This window comes from Hermetia illucens, chromosome 2, assembly GCF_905115235.1.
Source record: "Hermetia illucens chromosome 2, iHerIll2.2.curated.20191125, whole genome shotgun sequence".
Taxonomy (NCBI): domain Eukaryota; kingdom Metazoa; phylum Arthropoda; class Insecta; order Diptera; family Stratiomyidae; genus Hermetia; species Hermetia illucens.
Genome location: NC_051850.1, coordinates 150,926,947 through 150,951,454, shown reverse-complemented (window position 1 = coordinate 150,951,454; position 24,508 = coordinate 150,926,947). Strand labels below are relative to the sequence as shown.

General features: G+C 43.8%; 1 protein-coding gene across 4 annotated transcripts in view; it reads right to left on the bottom strand.

The window, feature by feature from the left end:
• The window catches only part of LOC119649258, a 38,323-nt gene extending 22,438 nt beyond the window's left edge, over positions 1 to 15,885 (bottom strand). The window contains exons 1-3 of one of the 4 annotated variants that reach the window (XM_038051344.1): positions 15,522 to 15,885; positions 1,295 to 1,940; positions 1,080 to 1,183 (exon numbers count right to left, since the gene is read on the bottom strand). In XM_038051344.1, coding sequence (XP_037907272.1) covers positions 1,080 to 1,183; positions 1,295 to 1,579 — 389 coding nt within the window. In that variant the 5' untranslated portion in view covers positions 1,580 to 1,940; positions 15,522 to 15,885. Of the gene's footprint in view, positions 1 to 1,079; positions 1,184 to 1,294; positions 1,941 to 15,373; positions 15,392 to 15,495 lie in introns of those variants that run through there. The other 3 variants (XM_038051342.1, XM_038051341.1, XM_038051343.1) reach the window with 3 other exon arrangements.
• Between the last annotated feature and the right edge of the window lie 8,623 nt (positions 15,886 to 24,508).

The window sequence follows — 24,508 nt, the reverse complement described above, 5'->3', positions numbered from 1 at the left end:
ACAACCCAGCCTACCTTTATCCGGATCGAGAAGGAGGTGCGAGATTTCGGGCTGCACATTAATGAAGGCAAGACATGTAGTACTTCGTCTTGCGTTGTTGGCAGCCAACAGAGTCTATTTCAGCTTACAAAGGCTGTTCCGCTCGAAACGTCTCACCATAGGGTCAAAGCTCTTACTGTACAAGACAATGATCTTGCCAGTCATCATGTATTCCTCTGAAACTTGGGTTCTTAGCAAGAAAAATTGCGAACTCTTGGCCGCGTTCGAGAGAAGAATCCTCCGAAAAATGTTTGGCCCCTACATGAGGATGGACGATTGCGTAGCCTACACAATGACTAAATCTATGAGCGATACCATGACCGTCCGGTTGTGGATAAAATCCGGCTCAATAGGTTATGGTGGGCGGGTCGCTTAGTCCGTATGGATCAGGATGATCCCACCCGGAAAGTCTGTAAGGGCAATATCTATGGTAGAAAAAGAAGACGAGGCAGACCCTGCCTAAAATGGAGCGATGGCGCAGGTCAGGACACCAGACAGCTTTTAGGGATATCGAATTGGTGGACCTCGGCGTAAAACCGGGATGTCTGAAGTTCCTTATTAAGGCAGGCCTAGACTGTATACCAGTTGTTGCGCCGTTTATGATGATGATCTCATAAAATTTAAGTTTATTCGCAGCATTTTCAGTTCAGTGAAAAGTATCTCAAATCAACCCAACTTCGCAAATATTCACCCTTCTTACTCCTAGGAAAATTTCACTATACGATTTATAGGTTTAGCTAAAGTAATTATATTTCTTCTGAGTACCGCCTCAAATCATTAGTCACCCCTCGCGGTTGATTGGAAAGGAAAATTTCATCGGTTCAAAAAAATGTACACGCAGTCATTTTTATTAAAAACCGGGAAATATCTTCCGATTCTGGTTTTCCTCAAAAAAGATTGCATTTATATCTAAGCTGATTAAAGTTCCAATGGAATTTCCGACCTTGCCCATCACACATTCAAACCTATTGACCTTGTGTAGTAGCTATCGCTAAACTGAATTTAATTTGTATCTAAATTTCCGTATGGGCTGTACTTACTTTGTTTCAGAACCCATTGGGAACTTGAAGTTCTCGTTGAATTTCGGCCACGTGCAAGTTTGTATTGTGCTCTCGTAACGAGTCGACCCAGGGAAGACTTTCACCTGAAAACAGAAACATAACCATTGGAACTCACTGGAAGGAAATCCGTTAAGCCGATTGATTTGTTTTTACTAGAACTTAGTAAGGAACTGAGGCTCCACTGTTGATGTTACCTTGATAACGTACCCCTGAACTGTTTTCAATCCGAATAACGAGGGCAGATGCCGAGCGCCAATAAGATGCACGTTGAGCTCGGGTATTCCATTCGAGTACTTGTTGGATTCGCCACTGGCACCATCGCTGACCTGGGCCCCATTAGCCCTGCATGGGCCCGGATCAAGGGTCAGCTGAAAACCCACCTCCGGCTCGAGGCTGACCGAATGTCTGTTGTCGTACCGACCTCCAGACGCCCGGTGGCCCGGCAGTAATGACTTCAATTTGTTCAATGAAAATGACATCTTGTTCGTGGGTATCCAATACGAGCCACTTTCGATTTTTAGGTTTTCCGATTCCGATTCCGAATCCAAGCGTCCGCCAGCCGTTCGCGTATTGTCTTCTAATTTGTAAACTTAAAGCGTCACAGTGACTACGCTATGCTCACATTGTTCTAGCGCGGCCTTAGTACTACTTAAACCGCCACACTCACTGTCGAATACTAAGTAGTGCGGTCACGATTTTGCACTGTGCTTAATTCTTAACCCCACGGCGGTCGTACATCGATTCTAGTCACTGGTATCTATTGGATGCGGATCCCCAACCACTCAGTCTACGGATTTAGGTGTGTTTCCTATTGAGACTTTCAGTGAATGTCTTCTAGGCCTGTAAGACGAAAGATACACAAGATAAGGCACAGCAAATAATAAATTAAGAATGATTCGTTTTAACAATGATTAGCGTCATTAAGCTATCGTCGTCGATTGCAAAATGCACGAACTTCTTATTGAGAAAACACTCGAGGAAAATTTCATGAATTCAGCTCGAAAATTGAGGGTGAATTTAAGCTTATTGACTAATTCTGGTATGTTAAATGAAATGAATTATTCGGTTGTAATCAGTGTCAATTAAGATATATTTCCCCTTACGCCTAAAAGAGATTCTGATGTCCATCTGACGAAAAAATTTTGAAGCAACTGGGACCTCAGTTGGATTTTTATGATGAGAAACTGTCTTGTCTACATGTGACAATTTACAGTTGTTAAAATAATTACATAAAGCAGCTTTAAAAAACGACTTCGGAGTAGCATCCATAAGGGAATCAGGGTAATGAGCCAAGGGTTCTAAGGATCTTTGAAATAACTGATACGAGGGGGGCCCATAAGTTCCGGGAATTACGCTATGGTGGGGGGGGAGAGTGGGGGAACCTATTGTGTGACCACATGTCCGTTAGTGTTACGCCACCTGCGTCAGTGTGCGAAGTTGTGTCGCTGCGAGTGCATCGGTTCGCCTGTGAGATTTTTTTTAGTAAAACATAATGGCAGATTGTCGAGAACAACGCACGGCTGTGAAATTTGGTTTTCTGTTGGGGAAATCGGCCCCGGAAACAATTTTAATGCTTAAGACTGCTTATGGGGATGCTGCCTTAAGTAAAACCAGAGTTTTCGATTGGTTTTCACGTTTTAAAAATGGAGAAATATCTATTGAAGACCAACTTCGTTCAGGACGCCCATCAACGTCAAGAACTGATAAAATGTCGCCAAAGTCACTGCCCTCGTTCGTGAAAACCGTCGCTGAACCATTGATCAACTCTGTGAGATGTCGGGAAAGTCATGGAGTCCAATTCAGAGAATTTTATCCAAAGATTTGCACATGAGAAGGGTTGCAGCCAGAGCGTCGACTTCAGGCATGTTTTGAACTTCAAAATCAGCTCGAACCGGACCCTGAAATTTTTTTCAAGGTGATTACTGGTGATGAATCATGGTACTATGGATACAACTCAAAAGGAATATGAAAGGAACGTGTTTTGCCGCTATGGAGGAGGTGAAACAAAAATCGCTGGAAGGCTCAAAGGACATCCCGATGAGTGATTTTAAAAAATGTTTTGAACAATGGAAGAATCGTTTGGAGAAGTGGGTTGTAGTCCAAGGCGAATACTTTGAAGGTGATTAAAATTTGGTGCAAAAATATTGAGAAATAAAGAAGTTATGACGAAATTCCCGTTTCTCTTGGGTCTCCCCCTGTTAAATCTAGTCGTAATGAAAGGAAAAGCACAAATTACAACTCACAAATTCGATCTTGAAGTAACGAAATGTTGCTACTAGAAGCTTCTTATTTCGGTCTTCAACGTAAATTTGTTACTTTCATTCATAGTCCGGGAACCGGCAGTATCCAAACCTTCTGGATAAAACACAGAAACAAAATTTTGTGTGTAAAAAGCACTACCCCAAAACTGAGCGAAATGGGGAGGGCCGCGCCCCTATTATCTCTTTAACTTAAGGTGTTTGTGTGTCTCTTCTCAAGCCTGAGTAACCTAAAAGGAAAGCATATATCTCCTCCGTTCCATATCATCCACAATTGGGCAATACGCGTGAGCACTTTCTTCAAAGCCCTTAAAGGATATGTGGGACAATAAGAGTAAAGCTTGCCAGAATGTTTACTAGCTACACCCCTAAGACTGGGAAGATCTTCTTTACAAAGCAAACTCCCCATAATTTGGCAAACATGTCGGGCTTTGTCTTTACCGCGATTTTGGAACGTAAGCGCTGGTATCAGGATGATCACGCGCTAGGTGTCAGGCAGAATACTAGCTGTATGATTCTGGCGCAGGATGAGGAACTTACCAATAGTGCGATATTACGCACCAACTGAGACTTTGTTGCAAACGTGAAACAATGGTATTCAGGAGAGGCTTCCTAAAGGTAATATTGCGATCGTGATGGGACAACATAATGTAAGGTGGGGTCTGATAAAACCTTACTCGAACATATTATGGAGAGATAAGGTCTTGAGGACCGTCACGATAATGGTGAAAGGTTTGTGGCTTCTTTATGCAGCTTCCACCACCTCGACATTGGTGACTCATTGTTTGAGCACAGAGCTTACTATAAGGTAAGTTGGGTCTCAACTGACCGGCAACATATATCTAATAACATCGACGACATCGCGATCAGCAGAAGATTTAGAAACTATCTTTTCAGTGTCCGACAAAGAAGAGGCGCTAGCATCTACCTCAAGCGAGACCACAATTTGATGCGTTCGCATTTTCTCGCAAGGGTGGCGAGCTTCAATAATCAAAGTCAATACCATTCATTTACGGGACCCGATTGTCGTTCGACAGTACGTCCCCCTATGCCGGTATTTGATTCGGCTATGCACATATAAAAGTTTGTTAGACCACCGCATTCGCTGCGCAACTTAAAAGCCAACCTATTCTTGGGGTTACCGATATCATACAGACTCCCTCCTTACCTGAAAGGGAATTACTTGGCAGTTAATCACCATTATCATCACTGGTGCAACAGCCGGTATCTACACTACGCCTGTCTTGATAAAAAACTCCAGACATCGCTATTTTGTGGCGAGGTCCACCAATTCGATATCCCTAAAAGCTGTCTGAAGTTTTGGCCTACTCTATCTGCGGCAATGGCTGCCATATCTTCTTTTCTACCATATATATTTCCGCCTGCCTAGTTAAAAAAGAGCTTCCAGTTGCACTGCCGTATGACTTATTCCCCGGTCGCTCTTGGTGTGGTTCCATTAGTCAAATGATCTACACAAAGATTCTTCTAGGGTTTACTTCGGATATAGTCTGGGAATACAAACCCTAAGTAGCTTTTCAAAAATTGAGATGAAATTAACTTTATTTTTCGGTTTCGGCCAACACACAGCCTGGTTATTTGGCGCCAGCAGCAGTATGGCTATTATTTAGACCCTATTTCTTCCGAGGTCGTGTCGTATTCCTTGGCAGTATGTCGCTTATTCTCCAAACTTTTTCAATTTTACGAGCAAGTTGGTTATCATTTTTATGCTTTCACGAAGTATTTATACATGACGCGAGTGACACCAAAGAGTGTATGAAGGTTAAGAACGTCAACCTGCGTTCAAACCCTGACCCGGAATGGATGTTGTGTTTCTTTTAATGCTGTCCCGCTTTTGTAGGCACACAGCTTTAAATGTGATATTGGAGAAAACTGAAGTACAATCACTTTGAAAACTAAATGAAAAAAATAATGCAAAAACGGGAGACCGACATGCATATCCAATTTTGTAAAACACCGGCCTGGGGGAACCTTTTTGCTACCCGTTTTCGCTAAAAGCTAAGTGCTTAGGGCTATTTAGGACTACGAAATCGAAGAGCCAATATCCTTCTAAACTTCTGCAAGTTTGAATTGAGCACAGTGTGTAGCTATTCTGGCATATATAAGTATTGAATATTGGTCCTCAGTACTCATCTCTCGATTCCACAGAAAAGAGACTCAATGTACTTAGTAATGGCATTATTCTAATAAACCCAGCAGGAGGAATCATGGTAAATATTCAAGCAGGAGTAAGATAGCTGAGTAATGAGACCGAAGGTAAAGCCAGCCCCGGGATAAGAAAAATTATCAAAGAAAACAGACCACAATAATCCACAATGGGTCAAGGAGATAAGAACTCCCTACGCCAGCTCAATAAACTAGACTATGACTCTGTAATGCTAGATAAACTCCCAAATGGGAATTACTTCAAGCTGCTAAATGATTCGTAACTGGACTCAATCAAAGGACAATTGGATGTCAACGGAAGATCCACGGAGCTAATGATGAGCTAAGGGAGATCATTGTCAATCTAAAATCATCCATATATCATATTACATGATATGTTAGTTAGACAATCAAGACCGTAAAATACTGTAACCAATAAAGCCAATTCACCTTAAAGAATTCCCTTTAAATAATAATAAACAAGCAGTAGAATTAGAAGTATCGTTCTGAATATGCGCAGCAAAAATACGATATCGGCCTCGGAAGGGAACATTATTTGATGGTAATTTAGCTTCTCTTGCATGTCGTTACTGCGTCTGCTCACAAGGGTGCAAAGCATTGATTTCCCAATTTCCGCCTCCGACTCCACAATCTATCCGGCCGCCTGTTGAACTAAAACCACCATTCACGCACTGACAAGCCGGACAACATTATCTGTACAATTCTGATCGTGAAAGGCGTTGAGACACATTTGAGATAGTTTTGTGATTGAGATGCACGTAGAATCCGGCCACACTACTTAATCGGCCTGAGTGGCTACCGCGTTGGCTGGGCGTATTTACGCACACAGGTACTGATTTGTCTAATCTCCTTTCCGATGGCCGGCTTGGTTTTGAATCGATAATCAGTCAATCCAGATTTACGAGCCAGCCATATTCTACCCATGATCCGGCTTCCGGTTAACGTTGGACTGTTCAGGCATTACTGACTGATTGTGTGTGGCCAGCTATACAGGCCATTTCTACGATCCGGGTTTTGTTCAGCTACGCAAAAAACATAAGCAATTAGTTCTAAAATATTGATGAAGTTATAGGCGTTGCTCCGAAATGCTACAAGATCTGGCTGACAACGGAAACTTGGATTTTAATGATAATCAACTATAATGAGCAGCGAGAGAGGTGGAAAAAGCAATTCACCGCAATCCTACATCCGGAAACACTTCTTGTAAATACTGTATTTACCACCTATAACATACTAGTAAGGACTGCTCCCTCAAATAGAAGAACGCCTTAAAAAGTAACGAAGTAATGAAAACTTGTCAGTGATGGTTTTGCCCCAAGAGCTCTAGGTACTATTCGCCTTTAATTCATTAACATATTCTGCAAGGTCCTATTTTTCAGATTAAGATTGTGTCAACGAACGTACCCTGCTGTTCTAATAAGAACACTGCCACTTTTACACCTTAAGTTTCCTTACTCTTGCATGTGGAGAACTCGGCAAGTAGGACCGGATCCAATCCGGAAAATCTGCTGATCATTGATTTGAAAAGCTATAATCCGGGCCTAAGCGAAAATTTTCCGGGCTCCCCGTAATCCTTTTATTTCATGAAAGTCTATATTCCCGACCCTTCAAAAGATTCTGGACCCAAGGGGGATCTTCCTTTCTCTTCCTCTGAACATCTTCTGTGCAGCCTTGAATTATCTCCGGATCATTACGGACTTTTATGCCCCATAAAACCTTGATCAAAAGCTACTGCAATCCTGGAGGAGGCCACGTATATAGAATTGCGTCGGTCTATGTGTCAGATATCTGTTGATTAGAAGGCGAAAGTCACAGTGAATAGGTCACATTTTCTGAAAGGAATAAAACTTCGTTGCTAGGTATGGCATATAATAAAATCCATTATCCTGGAGTAGCCTACGAGTAGGTCGCTTTCGGGAAGGCCTGCAATGAACTGAAGCAAACTTCAGTGAACCGGCAACGACAGCGTGTTAGCACGGTTAACGCGCTACGTCCCACTCAATAAGCTACGATCATATTGCAGTTTGCCCGTGTGAAAACTTTGTCCTGACTTTGGAAAGTCCCTTATATTCTGCGGTTTAAACTTTAACTTCTTTTTAAACCTCGTCTATTCAACATTAAATCACTTGCAGTTAAATATGCTTCGGGTCTAACTTCTACGAATAAAAGTGATTTCATCCAATTTCCGTCGAGTGTAGTCACGACATTATAGCATTGTAAATGTGCAAAGCCTCTCTTACATCATTGACATCGAATCAGTCTTAAATTGATTTTGAAACGTATTCCGCTATCTTTTAATCGAGAGGTAGATAGAAGTCTGGAAAGGCGCTAGCAGGGGCCGATCGTAATGCATGCAAAATTTTAATTATTTTAATGACGGGAATTATTTGTGCAGAGCAGTTAACAGAAAAACAGTTTTAAGATAAATTTGTATATATTATACGATTATGATGGAGATGCAATTATGGACAATGAATAGAAGGCAAAATTACAAAATGACTATACCCGGAATAGCAACACATTCTAAGGCATCCATGCACCGCCATGGTACTTTTTGAAATTAGAGCTTCCAAATTAATTAAAGAAAAACAGTTCAACGTGTTAAGTATGAAAGGGTTTATGGTTCCTTTATTGATCCTTCTTTTGGTATGAATACCCTCACGTGCACCATTCGAGTGTGCTTAGTTATTTATAAATGAAAATACAATTTGAGTTTAGTCGAACTCCGATAATAATGATGAAGTTCCGACTAAAATTTCTATTTTTGTATCCGACTTTCCGACTTTTCAGTTAAAGCTTGGATTTTTCCCTATATATATATTATATTATATATATATTTTCTGAGAGTGCATATGCATGGAATGGATAGAAAACAGTAACAAACATGAAGTATCATTTTCACTGAAGTATAAGCAAAGGGAGTTGTCAAGAAAGAGAGAAGGACGAGTGCATGCTGGTCAACTGTTGGCGAAAAGACTTGTCACTCACTCCTGGAGAAACTCTGTTCTTCTGATTGGTGAAATTGCAACGTAGTAAATGGACGTCCGCTTCTAGTGCCAAGCAAAATATTCAAAAGGATAAATCAATGTTAAGCCAACAATGAATCTAACTTTCAAATTAAAAAATCGAGAAAATCAAGTTCAGAAAAGTTTAATGACGAACTGAAAAGTTCACTTCCAGAGAATGTTACACAGTAACCCAATATCGATCTGAAATTTGATACAACAAGCTCTGAGTCTAGTAGAAGAGTAGTCAGAATGAAGCGGTTTCACGATAAAACCCAAGAAGATCAGTGTCCTCCCATTCAACAATAGAGAAAGTTGGAAGAACTCCCCTGGCGCCCATCCCTTCCCGGTTAACAGCTTCCGCAGAGGTGCACTAGAACAACCATTTGGAGTATGCACTGAACAAAAGCAAGCGGACACGCAACAAAAAAAGGACGAAAGGAAAACATGGATTCGATACCACACATGGTGTGTTGGATATACCAAGTCATGGTGAAGCCCGTGCCTGACTATGAAAGACATGGAGCATAGGCAAGCTGTTAAGAGACTATCCTAGCTACAAACGCTCTGCTACCTATGCAGTATAGATGCCATGAAGGGAACAATTATTATTGACCTGGAGTCGCTACTCGCCACATACGGACCTCATAGTAAAAAAAGAGGCAAGACTTGTGCTTGGTGGCGAGGACTGGAGCTTTCATCTAAATGAACGTTAGCATAAAATGCAATTAACTAATAGGTTAATTGGTTAAGAGCATAGGACAACATAATCGAATCTTGCACACTATCCATATATAGCATTTCCAAATCAAATACGTGGTCAAATGATAGGATCACAGGGCGACACCGTGACCTGGTACACGGTAAGCACAAATCCTGTGAAACGTCTCCTATATTTCAAAATCGACGGCTCTGATATCGAATCATACCTCCACCTTCACACAGTGACCACTGGGTGTTTTGCCATCAAAACAGCACATGGAGAAGGCTGAAGGCGGCTTTTCCGCATCTTAAAATAGGAAAAACCATCCAGACGGGCCCTCCTGGAGAAGGGTTGAGCAAAGCGCTGACAAAACTTTCTCGGAAAAAATTAACGTGTCCAAGATCTCAGGATACAACTTCAGATTGGACCGATCAAACGGCAACGAATTCGCCAGGGTCACACGGACTAGTCTTTTGGGTCATGGAATGTTCGACCCATTTTTCGAACGGATGCACTGTGAGAGTTTTTCTTGGAAGTATTCCGTAGCAACATTAGCATCCTTGCGCTCCAAGAAACGAAATGGCTCCGGAGCGAAGTAAATGATTGCGAGCCTTACACAATATTTACCAGCGACAAAAAGCGAAGAAGCAGAGAATTCAGTGACTCCTTTGTCATAAACCACACATTTAGGCAGCTGATAACTGATTTCTAATCGATTAATGAACGAATCTGCTTGTAACAGGAGCTGGACTCCTAAAATCAATATGGAAAAGTTGAAAGACGACACAGACAAAGTGGCGTACATGTTCACAATCCAAGCACATTTCGGCACACTACCTCGTGCTGGTCCTGAAGAAAATAGTGACGAAATGTGGCAAAAAATTGAAGATGGGGCCCAGAGTGCAGCTAGAACGGAAGAACCGTTACAACCGTTCAACGAGGTTTGCTTGGAGGCGATTAACAAGAAAAACGAAGCTTATGAAGCTTCTATAGAGAGCGGAATGGCAATATCACATGAGCCAATAATCACGAAAAGCCCGAGCAACAATGAGTCCGGCGAAAGAGTAGGACTTTGCTCAGACAAGCTTAACCTCTCGCAAGATATCCTACTCGCGAATTAAGTGCATACATTTTTTGAGAAATATAATTTTCTGATTTTGAAAATAGTAAGAAATTACTACACTGGACATTACAACCCCGAGTGAACGAGCAACCCTGAGCTCATCGATGGAGAACATGAGTCTAGACTCAGATTCTCCACTTACTCTGGTGGGAACCAATCCAATTGGGACCCAGTCCTTACCGTACGAGCCGAAGCAGGCCCCTTCTGTCAGCACTCCTGACCCCAGGCTCCAATCGGCGCACCTGCTGAGGCTAAAGTCTTGCCCATGGGTAAGCAGCTGTCCACGATAAGTAAACTGCCTTCGGGCAAACCGCCTCCGGGCAAGCCGCCTCTGGGCAAACCGCCTTCGGGAAAACCGCCTCCGGGCAACGCACAACCCAAGAGCTGTGCCAGGGTTGAGGGGAAAGGAGCGTTCGGGGCACCTGCGGCTAGGAGGAAACCGAAGCGGCAGCGGTCCTCGGACAATCCTATCTTTTCGACACAAAAGGCAGCAAAGAGAGCTCGGCCCACAACGTCTAGACCGTCATTTCCAGCCAAGGCTATCAAAGCCGAAGGATGGGTCCTGTACGACGACTCTTAGCCATCCGGCTACGATACCGAGCAATGCGAACAGCTTAAGAGGAATCTCCTCCTAGCTGTAAGGGCTGCATCCGCGCAAGGCATTAAGCTTTGCTTTGAGTCGGTAGGTGTATATCGTAAAATGTCACAGCTGAATTTTGCCGACGAGGACGCGAACGAGTGGCTCAGGCAGTACTGCTCCTCCCTCAAGGATGTCGATGCGGAAGGGTGCGCGACTAACCTTGAAAAGGGTCTCTGAGCATCCATCGATCAAAAAGTGCTTCCTCTGGCTTCCAGAAGAAGAGCAGAATGGTGCTGGGGTTCTGAAACAACTTGGTGTGCAGAACAACCTCATCACTTCCACCTGGTTGCTGCTAGGCAGCAAAACAGGAGAGAGAGCCAATAGGCCTAGAACTTTTCTCACTATCGGCGTTCCCGAACCCGATATTAAGAAGATTCGTGAAAAATCGGGCTGCCGGCTCTACTATGGGCTAGGGACCGTCACGTTACAAGTGTCGGCTCCTAAAATCATCTTCATCTGAAACGTAAATGAAGTGCGACATTTCCCAAATAAATTTGCAGCGTTGTAAAGCGGATCAACAGCTGCAAGACATTTATATACCTCATACAAGAACCGTGGGTTGTTCGTGGGGTAGTCAGGGGCCTATTTACAACATGCTGACCTGTTGTATGTCAATAGAAGTGATCGACGCCGCTCCTCATGGTAGTCTCAAAAGACTTCCAGGCTAATTTGGTGAACAACCTATGTGATAGCGACACCACATCGGCTAAACTAACCACAAAAAGTCAACAGGGAGATAAAGAGATACTATGGTGCTCTGCATATTTTCCGTATGACACAGAAGGTGGAACATTCATCAGAACTATCCAATATGCCAAAAGTAGAGGCATAGGGGTAATAGGATGTGATGTCAACGCTCACCACATATGCTGGGGAAGTTCCAACATCAATGCAAGAGAACCGAGACTACTGGAGTATCTAGTAGGGAACTAATTTGCAGATCCTTAATTTGGGTAATGGACCCACTTTTTTCAAAGTGGTCAGGCGAGAGGTCATCGACATTACGGTGGCATCTCCTAACATCGCGGCTCTGATCGAAAAGTGGAGAGTATTAAACGATATCATGCTATCGGATCACAGGCGCATTGATTTCGTAATGGGCATGGATCCACCTCCACCCACTCCATCTCGGAATCTGTGGAAGACAGATTGAGTGATGTATCAAATAGAATTGAGCACCCGAGTCACTATCCCTACAAAGCCCATCAAATCCATTTCTGAAATTGAGAAGACAACCCAGATGATAACAACTAGCATGAAAGAAGCTTTTGAAGAAAGCTGTATACTCAAGATGCCAAAGAAGGGTAAAACACCATGGTGGAACTCGGATAAAACAGAGGAGAACGACATCACTGTCGTCCTTGCAAGGATGCTCCTCAATCGTGCTCTGAAGTGTGATTCAGGCACTAGCTGGAATCGCTATAAAGAGGCAAAGAAGGCTCTAAAGAAGAGCATAAAATCGGCTAAACGATCATCATGGACACACTTTTGCGATTCTGGTCAAAAAACGTAGCTAGCAGTTGGGTTATCTATGTTTACAGAACAGGACACAGAAAGCGATGAAGAAATGGCAAACCATTTGCTTGAAGTGTACTTCCAGGCAGCATTCAAAAGCTAATCTTGGGGCCAACAGGTGTATATAACCCTCAAATGGGAGACTGGAATCTGGCATGCAAAGTAGTATCACTAGAGCGAATAAAATGGACATTTAAACCGTTCCATAGATACAAGTCTGCAGGTTCGGATGGCATCATCCCTGCGCTAGAAATAGAGGGATGGATGCCCTGGGTCTACATATTCGAAATATATATTGCGCATGCCTAGCATACGTTAACATTCCAATTAAATGGCGTGATGTGAAGGTGTTATTCATTCCAAACCAGGGGAACCCACCTACACAGACGCAAAAAGCTTCCGACCGATCAGTCTAACGTGCTTTCTGCTAATATAAAATATATATATTCCTAAGTGGCCACTTCGCCATAGGCAACACGCCTACCAGAAAGGCAAATCCACGGAGATAGCACTCCATGAACTTACAGCAAAAATTGAAAATACGATGTCGACGATTTATGGACATCGAAGGTGCCTTCAATTATGCCTCCTTCGCGGCAATTTGTGATGCGGCAAGACAGCATGGAATTGAACCGCTTCTAATCAGTTGGATCCTTCACATGCTAGAGTGGAGAAAAATCCACATATCGGTCGGTAGAAGTCTATTGAAGCAGGATGCCTCAGGGGCTGCCCACAGGAAGGTGTTATCTCTCTGCTGTTATGGCTCTTGGTAATGGATACCTTGCTGTGGCTCCTGGAGAACAAAAAAGTCTTCGCGCAAGTATTGCAGACGACCTAGCCATAATAATTGCCGGCAAGTTTGCGGACACAGTATGTGACGGCTCGCATGCAACTCTGCATGAAATCCACAGTTGGTGCCTCCGCAATGGACTCACGGTGAACGCTAGGAAGACTGGACTAGTTATGTTCACTAGGAACGTCAAGTGGGGCACCCATGCTACCCACCTTAGCAGGGGTGGAAATCCAGCTGGCACAAACAGTCAAGTACTTAGGAGTACATTTCGACTCTAAGCTAAGGTGGAAGCACCATATCCAGGAACAATATCAGAAATCCTGCAGATTGCTCTGGTGCTGTAGGAATGCGATAGGTAAGACCTGGTGACTTTCACCAAAACGGATATACTGGATGTATGCATCCATAATAAAACCCATTTTGATGTATGCATGCATGGTCTGGTGGCCAAGACTGAACTTTGCTAACAGTAGGAAGCTGCTAACGCAGATTCAGAGACTTGGTTGCCTAAGTGTTACTGGAGCAATGGGTACTACGCCGACTGCGGCACTTGAAACTATCCTAAATTTACCCCCCATTTCACTTGGAGGTGAAACGGAAAGCAGCCAACGACGCATATAGGCTCGATACCATTGGGGCGTGGAAAGGCGGCCAATTAAACGGGCATGCGCTTATCTGGAAATTCCTTGAAAAACATCCGGTAGCCATGATGCCGACCGATCATATGGTTTCTAGATTCGTCTTTGGAAAGGCATACACTATCGTAATCACCGAAAGAATGGTCGACAAGTGGCCATGAGTCTTTTCAGATTACAGACTTAATAATCTTTACCGACGGGTTCGTCATGTAGGGTGGATCGGGCGCAGGGGTGTTCTCGGAGAATCCGATTATTGAACTGGCCCGACCCCTAGGAAAAATGACGACCATATTCCAGGCGGAGATATATACCATTTCATTGGCAGCAGAATAATGTCTGCGACAAAAATGGAGGGGTCGCACCATTCGAATCTTTTCCGACAGTCGGGCGGCATTATTAGCACTAAATAGTAACGACATTTCAACCCAACTGGCGTGGAGTTGTCATCAGGTGTTGCTGAAACTTGACCGATTGAACGAAACATTCCTGATGTGGGTGCCCGACTCGCCGAAACAGACTGGCTCGCCGAAGGTGTGGATCCACAATGGTGGGGCCAGAACCAGCTCTTGGAATCCGACCATCTACTGACAAGTCTACTCTGAAGGGTGAAATTGTAAGGATTCACACAGCCGAGTGGAGAAATTTGGACTCTTGCCAGCATGCGAAAATCCTTGTGAAAGAGCCTAGGGCCACTAGAGCGGCATTTTTGTTGTCCTTTAAGAACTGGGACATGAAAACCCTAGTAGGGCTTTTAACGGGACACTGCTCCTTAAACTATCATGTGGAAAATATTGGGGTAGTGGTTTCGGCTATGTGCAGCCAACGTGACGAGGAGGAGGAGGAGATGGACCTGCACTTTTTATGCAGCTGCCCGGCATCCTCAGATCTCAGACGGAGACACCTTGGCAAGGTTTTCTTCAATGAAGAACTTGCACACTCACTGCCTCCGGAGAATGTTCTCAGATTTGCTAAAGCTTGCGAACACCGTAGGCGGGAAGCCATTGAATAGGCGATTTACGCGGGTAGTACAATGGACCTAACAATGGCCTGAGTGCTTGGAGCTGCGGCTCCCCCCTGTTAAACTAACTAAACTAGGAGATAATGGCAACTATAATAAGCTAGAAAAATATCGCAATTATCATTGCACATCTACAGATCTACAGAATATGTTCCCCCGTCGTTTGAAGTTAATGAAACACCACCAGAGCGAACCTTGTATACAATGGCACGGGAATGAAGTGTAGAGGACGCATTGCATTCCATGAAAGATAATTTAAAATCGAAGTCTTGTAGAAGATATTGACGAAGAAGGTAGAAACTCAAGATAATTCCATTTTCCACAAAAAATAGAAGCGGGGGGACACACATTTTTAGGGTTTAGTAGTACATACACACATCTAGACCACACTCTTACCCCCTCTGCCATCCAATGATACTATCGGTTACCCCTAACCGCACAAACACACACAATAATATATGAATAATACTTGATCAAATATCGGCCAATGTAAACACAGCTCATTAGAAATGACTCACTAATTGCATTAACAATAATTACGCACTTCTCGCTCTTCTAATTCGATCACTCGCAAACAATTTCAGTTTACTGATCCCGCATTGGGCCGCTTTCACATGCTCCAATTTAACAGTCCCATTGAGGCAAAATTTTCGATTTTTAATCCGCGAAAAGATACCAACGCACTTTTGGACAGATAATAATTTTACGTGAATTATTTTCGCTTTCCGAACCTAAAACTGAAATATAGAGCAACGCTGGCTTCTAGCAAATCGAAAATATCACTCGTATCTGGAGGGACATACGACGGAACTCATGTGGCAAATTGCCTAGCACAACACGAACCACTCAAGCGAGCAATCTGCCGCTCTGGGGACAGGTGACACCTCTACGTCTGACTAATCTGTTATCAGTCCTAGCAAGCGACTGATAAGATAATTGAGATACTTACGTTTGCTATGCTCCCCCGATCGCAAAGTGGCTGTGGAAGTACTACATTCATGCATGTGTGAGATGCTTTTATTTAAATAAATTGCTCTCCATACGTTTGTAGGCTTAGACCCCGCAATATGTGCGAGTACAATGTTCGCGTTGGGGAGGAAGAATAAATTTAAAGTAATCAGCGGAAGATTGCATTCTTGTAGAAATAGTCACAATGACTAAATGAAGCGAAATAATTTTAATGTGGTATTTTTAGTAAGTATCAACCCGTTTTGTTGGAGGTTCGACGCCCAAAGTGCAGCTAGTGCTTTTGATTTGTGTACTTTATGTTTCTAATCATTTCTGTCCCGATTATCATCGTAAACAGCCTCGTTTTAGTTTAGTGCCTTTTCCTTATTGATAAGACAATGTCTCTGTCCAAAGCGTCTTTATATTTAACCCTTCACAAGTGTTATTGCATTCTCCGAGACGTTGTTTTCACAGGTGGCATGGCATCTACCTTGAACAATTCAGTTTCTCAAAATCTTTATCAAAGGGACTACAATACCAGCGCTTCCTCTGACATCAATCAAGTGATCCTGAAAGAGTTTCGTGGATTGCGGCTTCTTTGATTCGAACACTCACCTCATGGTGTTTTCCCAAAGGACACATAGAAATGCTAATACATCCCCCTTTACTCATTAGAATTATTATATTATGCGATAATCTCGGGCATTAGTAGCGAGTAAAGCAACTAAATGCCTTCTACATATCTAGTAACCAAATACAAATTGGATTCGATAAGATAATGATATCAAAATTTGTTCAATGAAAAACTTTAATGGACAGTTGTGTCAGCTACAGTCAATGTAAAATTCCCCGTGAGAAGGTCAAGACCTACCAATTTTGTTGTGAAATTATGTAGCTACCATTTCAATGATAACGTTAGAAAATCAGATCAATGAACAGCATGACGTAACCTTGTTGAGCTTTGGTGTTTTTTGGGGATTGAGCATTTCAAGAATTGCTTACAAATGCTGTTGGGCACAAAAGTTTTTAGGACGCATTGCAAGTTCTCTTCATAGTGCAATTGTAGTTTAAGGTCTCTTCACAGAGAGATTGAGGTAAGTTAAGATACATATATTTCGAATCGACTCATAAAAACCCAGTCAACATAAAACTGTCCAGAAGCTACCAGCTGCCCCCGATATCGTTTAGATACTTAAAACTTTAGCTACGCGGAATTGAAACACTACTCTTGTTTTCTATTAAATCATATATTAAAATTTTATCTTCTTCCCCTTACAAGAAATGCACCACTTATTCATGAAGTAAAATAATTAAAAATATAAAATAATTAAAAGTTCTAAAATTATATAAACTTTCGGCGGACGATACCGTCAATGGTGGTCACCAGACGAATCTGATGCTTCGCGGGCGTTCTTTCGAAGCAGCCGCAGGCTCGTCGAAGGCCTTCAGCCTCGACAAGGACACCCACTTGGGTTCGCCGCGGACGTCAAGTTTGAACGAGTGCTCGCCTCGTTCCAGAACTCTAAAGGGCCCTCGTTTGGTGGTTGCAACGGCTTCCGAGGGGCGTCCACCCTGATGAGGACCTAGTCACATGCCTCGAGACACTTGGGGGTGTTCACCTCCAATGTCGCGTGTCTGAACGGTGGAGTCGGCCGCATCTTCGAAATCGCGTCCCTAAGCAGACGCAGCATTCCCGAGTCGTTTAGCCCAGCTCTGATGTCCAGAACAGGATCGGCGAGGAGGCGTAGACTCTTCCCGTAAACCATCTCCGCTGGGTTGGCCGCGAACTCCTCTCGCTGGGCTGTACGGATGCCGAGGAGGACGAAAAGTAGGGACCGCAACCACGACGGATCGTCGCAGGCCATTAGAGCGGTCTTCAACGTTAGATGCCATCCTTCCAGCATATTATTGGACTGTGGATGGTATGTAGTAGCCCAATGCCGTTTAAAACCAAGGAGCTCTCCTAGCTCCGCAAATTGCATTCCCTGGTCCGTGATGATGACGGCTGGAACACCAAAGCGCCGAATCCATTTTCGACAGAGGGCCTCGACACATGATTGCGCCGTAATGTCAGACAGAAGTATTGCTTCAGGCCATCGCGTAAACCCGTCGATGATTGTGAGGCAATACTTGAATCCCTACGAATCTCGCAAAGGGCCGATGATGTGAAAGCGCTTGGTTGACCGAGGGAACACACCTACTTCTTTTCGAACGTGCTTTTTAATCTTGCACTTCTGGCACGCGATGCACTGTCTGGCCCAAGAATTTACGTCCTTGTTCATGGACGGCCAAAAGTATTTTTCTGTGACTAACGGGTTCGCCGTCTTGATGCCTGGGTGGACAAGATCATGAGTCGCGTGGAATACTTCCCTGCGAAAATCGACCGGAATGAATGGCCTGGGTCCCTTATTTGAGGTCTCGCAGAGTAAGTAACAGTTTAAGCCGAAAATAGGAAACTCCTTGAATTTATATTTGGAATTTGCCTTCAGGCTCTGAAACTTTGCGTCGTCTTTTTGTGTCTCGGCGTCAAAGCGTCTGTAACAACGTTGTCTTTACCAGACATATGTTGAATATCAGAAGTAATCTGGCTGATATAACTCAAGTGGCTAGGTTGGTGACGGAACCCTTTGTCGGGCTTTTGTCTGAGCGCGAATGGCAAAAATGGAAGTATTTTATAGCAAGGACGCGGCGAGTAATTCACGATCGTTGGCGCTGTAGTTGCGTTGAGCTGGGTTGAGCTGTTTTGAAAAGAAGCTTAACGGTTGCCAGATTTGATTCACCCATTGATGCAGGCGCGCCTACCTCAGTATCTGAGGCATCGACGAACACAGTTAGGGGAACATCTAGCTGAGGAAATGCCAGCAATGTTGCCTCAACAAGCTGTTGTTTGACTATCTCAAAACGTATGGACGCCTCAGTAGACGGCGCAACCTCGTGGGAGTCTTAGTTTTGGGCTTAATAATGAGCGACCCTGGGCAAGAAACGACGATAGAAATTTAGCATGGCCAAGAACCTTCGCAGATCCTTCACCGTGGTTGGAAGTGGGAAGCTCTTAATCGCCTCAACCTAGTCTGGGTCAGGTTGAAATTTCATCTGCTTCTGTAGAAATCTGCATTTTTCCACGTTTAAGACAAGTCCGGCCTCAAGGAGACGTTGAAAAATGCACTCGAGATGCTCTAAGTGCTCAGATTCGGAAACGAAAGCGACCAAAACATCATCAATGTAAACGAAACAAAAGTTTAAGCTTCGTAAAACAGAGTGGATGAACCTCTGGAAAGTCTACGCAGCGTTACACAAGCCGAAAGTCATCCTAGTGAACTCGTAGAGTCCGAAATGTGTGCAAATAGCCATCTTGAGAATGTCTTCGGGAGCTACAGGGATTTGGTGGTACGCCTTAGCTAGATCCGGGAGCTACAGAGATTTGGTGGTACGCCTTAGCTAGATCCAAAGTCGTAAAAACACGGCAATTCGTTAACGTGTCCGCGAAATCATGGATGAGCGGTATGGGATATCGGTCTGGAACTGTCTGAGCATTCAGACGCTTATAATCTCCGCAAGGCCTCCATTCGCCGTTTGGCTTAGGGACCATATGACAAACAACTATTTGATGGTCCGCATCAAATTTTCAAACTCTATCTTCACAACAGCAAGCTCTCTGAGTGAAAGAGGACGAGATGATTGGAAGAGGTTCGACATGATTGGAAAACCGGTGGTATTGATATGGTGCTGCACATCGTGCTTAACCGGCTTGGAGAAACTACTTTCCGTAATGATGTTGCAGAACTTTCGGAGGAATGCGCGAATGCGATGGTTGGCAACGTCCTCAAAAATTATCGAGAGAGTGTCATCTCGGCAGGCAGAAATCCCCCCTGACATTTATAACGAGGTTGCGGTGTCTATCAATGTTCTGTTCTGCAAGTCAAACAACCCATAGTGACACAGGAAGTCTGCGCCTAATATGGGGTTGCTGATATCCGCTAAAATGAAGCGCCACGAAAAATTTCAGCGGAGTCCGAGACTCACGTCCATCTGCCTCTAGCCATAGGTGCTGATGGGGGATGAGTTCGCAGCCGCTAAACGCAGGTTTTCGGTGTGTTCGGACGTGGTACTGCGCTTCGGGTAGCCGTCGCCGAGGCACCGAGCGAGCCTAACTTTTTACTACGCTAAACGTGCATCCGGTGGTACTTTTAGTCGCTTGAGCTCCATATTTCTGGTGGTGCCAACAAACCGTCGAGGTCGATGAGGTCCCGGCATATGACTACCGCTCCTTCAGGAAGCAGACCTCGATCGTGATTACGATTAAGATCTACCTCCCGAAAGCAAAGTACCTACCGTCCCAGTGAGCTTGGTGATGTCGTCACTATCGACTTCAGTTCGTCGATTTCCCAAGTTGTGTCTCGGGAAAATTGCGCGACTACGGGGTGCATGTACACCTCGTGCACTGCCACTACCGTGGCGGACAAGACCCCCAGCCATCCCGAGTCCGCCCAGACCAAGATGGCGCGTGTGCTCTCCGGGAGGAACTGCAGCCAGAAAGACTTTAACAGCTCCAAGCTGCTCCATTTCTCGTAAAAAAGAAAACCGAAAAAAAAACTTCCGCCGACCGTAGCGAAAAATAAATACAAATGCTAACAATAATAATAAATGAATTTGTAAATTGAAGTGAAACTGATAAATAGAAAGTAATAATAAAACAATATAGTTAATAAAAGGAAATGGAAAAATTAAAATAAAGTGAAGAAAATGACGTTGACTTATGTTCTTATGTTCACGACTTCGAACTGATTTAGTCACGTCTCATCGAAGTACGGAAAACGTCTGTCGAAACTCTTCCAGACTTTGCAAACTTCTAAGCCCTTGTGGGGGTTTCTAAATACCAATTGCCCGTCTGACCGAGCGTCGTAAGCTTCCGGTAGCCACCGAATTCGCTCGCTATCTCGTGAAAACTGACTTACGGAATCTTTTCCGAAATTTTTATCAAAGCAACAGACAGAAAACACACAAGCCCAGAGGACTATGGAATTTACGAAACGGTTGTCTTGGCATAAACTGCAATGCTATGCCTTTCATCAGATTCAATGCTTCAATAAATATTCGATATTTTGCAATTGGGAATTGCCGACAATCCGAATAAATTGCACGCCCGACTTCTCGAATCTTAACTAATTTTTCTTTCCTGTAGATGGTTATCTCTTTGCTTCCACTATTCTCTGGATTGTCTGAAAAGTACACACACTTTCTGAACTCTTCTGTGTCATCTATTGAACAAGCTCACGAAAGCCCGCGATCAAAGAGTAGTATAAGTCCCGAAGCGAAACGTTGATTAATACCCATAACAGAACATTAAACCTGGGAAACGCCTGCTGAATCAACACTTCACACTTCACTTCACTGACTAGGTACTACTGTTAAACCCTATCGCCACCTTCACGTGATGATCGCTGGAAGCTCGTTCTCAACGAAAAGCTACAGACGGAAAAGGATGAAGGCGAGTCTCCCGCACCTAAAAAACGGGACAAAATGTAGCAACTGGTCCTCCAGGATGGGGGTTGGATAGGGCTGACAAACCTTCACGGAAAACCGAAATTACGAAGAAGCCATAAGGGGAGCCTCGGACTGGACAAATTTGACATCGATGGACCCGGCAGTGAAAACGGACAAACGATTTACGCATTTGCTCATTGAACGTGCACTTCCTGTACAGGCCAAAGGTTGCCAAGCAGCTAGTCCTAACCCTGTCCCAATATAAGTATGATGTAACAGCGTTGCAAGAGATGCACTGAATAGGGATCGGTTTTTTGGACAAGAGCCACTACACCTTATAGTGGCGATCCAGTAAGTGCTCGGAGTAGGTTTCTTAGCCAGCCAAAAAATGTCCTGCCTCTATCGGCTTCGAAAATATAAGCGAACGGCTAAGCCCTCTGCGTTTTTGAGGCAAATTTCGAAAAATAAGCCTCATTAACGTTCACACCGTTACAGAGGAGACTGCAGAGTCTGGGAAGGATACCATCTACGAGACAGTAGAACGGACCCTTAAAGTATGCCCCGAATTCAATATCAAAGTCAAACTTGGAGATTTCAACAGTCAAGTAGGGACGCAGCCCGTATTCAGGCGATTTAGTTGGCCCCCATAGCTTACATAAAAAGACCAATGAGTTAGGTATATTGCATGAAATGGTTATTGAAAGTACCTGGTTAGACGGACGGGACCACTTTCATTAAAATAGACCACGTGTTGATTGAACGCCGCCACCTCTCATCCTTAATGAATATCAGAACATATACGGAGGCAAATATAGATAGACTTGGATCATTGTTTCATTGGCATAGTGCTCCGGGCTCGAATTACAACAGCACCTGCAATCCCCTCTGACAATCAGGTGAGAGTGAATACTGACGCCATCCACAACAAAGCCCTTCTTAGCACCTATAATGGGGGAATAGATGCCGCGTTAACGGTACGTAACAGAAGTCTTGGAGACGAAACATTGAAAAATGATCTTGACAATCACCTGAAGAACGTTATAATTGATATGACCACAAACAAATTTGTTCTCAGCCAGAAAAAATCTTGGAACATCTAGTTCGACGATGAATGTAAGTTAACAACGGAACGGAAGGTTGCTGCTCTTTCAAAGAACGCGGCACACGCGGAGCCTATCCCGAACTCCGTCCGGCGGAGAAGACAGAAAATGAAAGCCTGGGACAGCCAACAAGTCTGTGAACGCTTAAATCACAGGGAACCACCGTTAGCAGGATGAAGTCTTATGCTCGATGCTCATCCTGCCGAGACAAAGAGGTAAATCTGATTTTTGGCCGTATAGGCATATTAGAGAAATGGGTTGAGTATTTCGATGAACGACTTAAAAACCAAAATATTGGCGAGTTGTAGGTCCAAACAACTGAAGACGACAGAGAAATGCTGCCACAACCGATGCTTAAAGTGCGGGACAGCGAATCAATGCCTAACGATTTGCAATGAGGCATTACTTGTCCCATACAAAAACAGGTAGAGGTTCCAGGCTGCTGAAAACCATTTACAAGATATTCGTCGCTTTCTTGCTAAGCTCATACCAAAAAGGCTTCACTCAGATCAGATTTTTTTCTTTACAGCAAGCGATAGAAAAACTTTTGGAATATGGCCACCAGTTGCACCATCTTTTTATCGACCTCAAGGCCACCTACGATACCATAATAATAATAATTGTTGGCGCAACAATCCATATTGGTTCAGAGATTTGAAGTGTGTTGGAGTATTTCATTCAATACCGTAACGGTACACAACAGTACACTGTAGGAAGCAAAGTGGTCAGCATTGCGCTCGATAAGATAAGATAATTACCCTGATTTGACTCAGGTACTCATTCACAGCTGAGTCGACCGGTGTATGACGTCAAATCACGATACAACTTCCACTGCCACCAGTGAGATTTGGATAGCATAGTCAGGGTAAAATTAGAAGCGGCCATGAGAAAATTCGATATTCCATCGAAATTGATAAAATTGGCTAGGTTGACCCTGGCCAATGTGCGAGACTAGATAAAAGAAACAGGATTACTCTTGAGACCATTCGACATCAAAAATTGTCTAAGACAAGAGGATGCCCTATCATGCCTCCTCTTTAACCTGACCCTGGAAAAAGTGATCCATGATGCTGAGGTAAATGTAAGAGGTACGATTCTCTTTAAGTCCACCCAACTACTGGCATATGCTGACGATATCGATATCATGGGAAGAACGACTCGAGACGTCCAAACTGCCTTCATCCAAATTGAGCAGGCGGCGCGAGATCTGGGCTGCACATTATTGAAGACAAGACAAAGTGCATAGTGGTAACGTTACCACCAAAAACCAAAGAAGCGGCAACAGCAAATGGCGCTGATCAAATAAGAACAATAAAACTATGAGACTACAAGTTTGAAATCGTTCATAATTTCTCCTACAAGAGCTATGACGATGAAATCTGCGCACAGGTGTTGGCAGCTTACTGTACAAGACAATTATTTTTCCAGTTCTTATTTATTCCTCGGAGACTTGACTTCTTTGCAAGAAAAATTGGGAACTCTTGGCTGCGTTCGGAGGAAGACTCCTCCGAAATATGTTTGGCCCCCCTACATGAGAATGGACGACTTCATACCTTACATAATGATCAAATCTGTGAGTGGTATCACGATTGTCTGGTTGTGGATAAAATCTGGCCCAATTGGTTGCGGTGGGCGGGTCACTTTTTCCATATTGGTAAGGATGATTCCACCCGGAAAGTACGTACCCGGCCTTGTCTCAGATAGTGCAATGACGTAGGCGAGAACGCCAGACAGCTTTTAGAGATATTGAATTAATGGACCTCGATCCAAGACCCGTATGTCCGGAATTTCTCACTAAGGCAGACCTAGACCGGATACCAGTTGGCGCGCCGTTGATGATGATGTAAACCTTTACAAGAAGGCGGGCTCAATTTCCAGGAAGGTCGTAGCTCGCATTTATATATAATTTTCTTAGACGTAAGCAGGTGGAAACTTGCACCTTTTGCATGAGATAATTTTCAAGTATTGCTGCCAAAACTTGCATTGGTAACTACGGTTG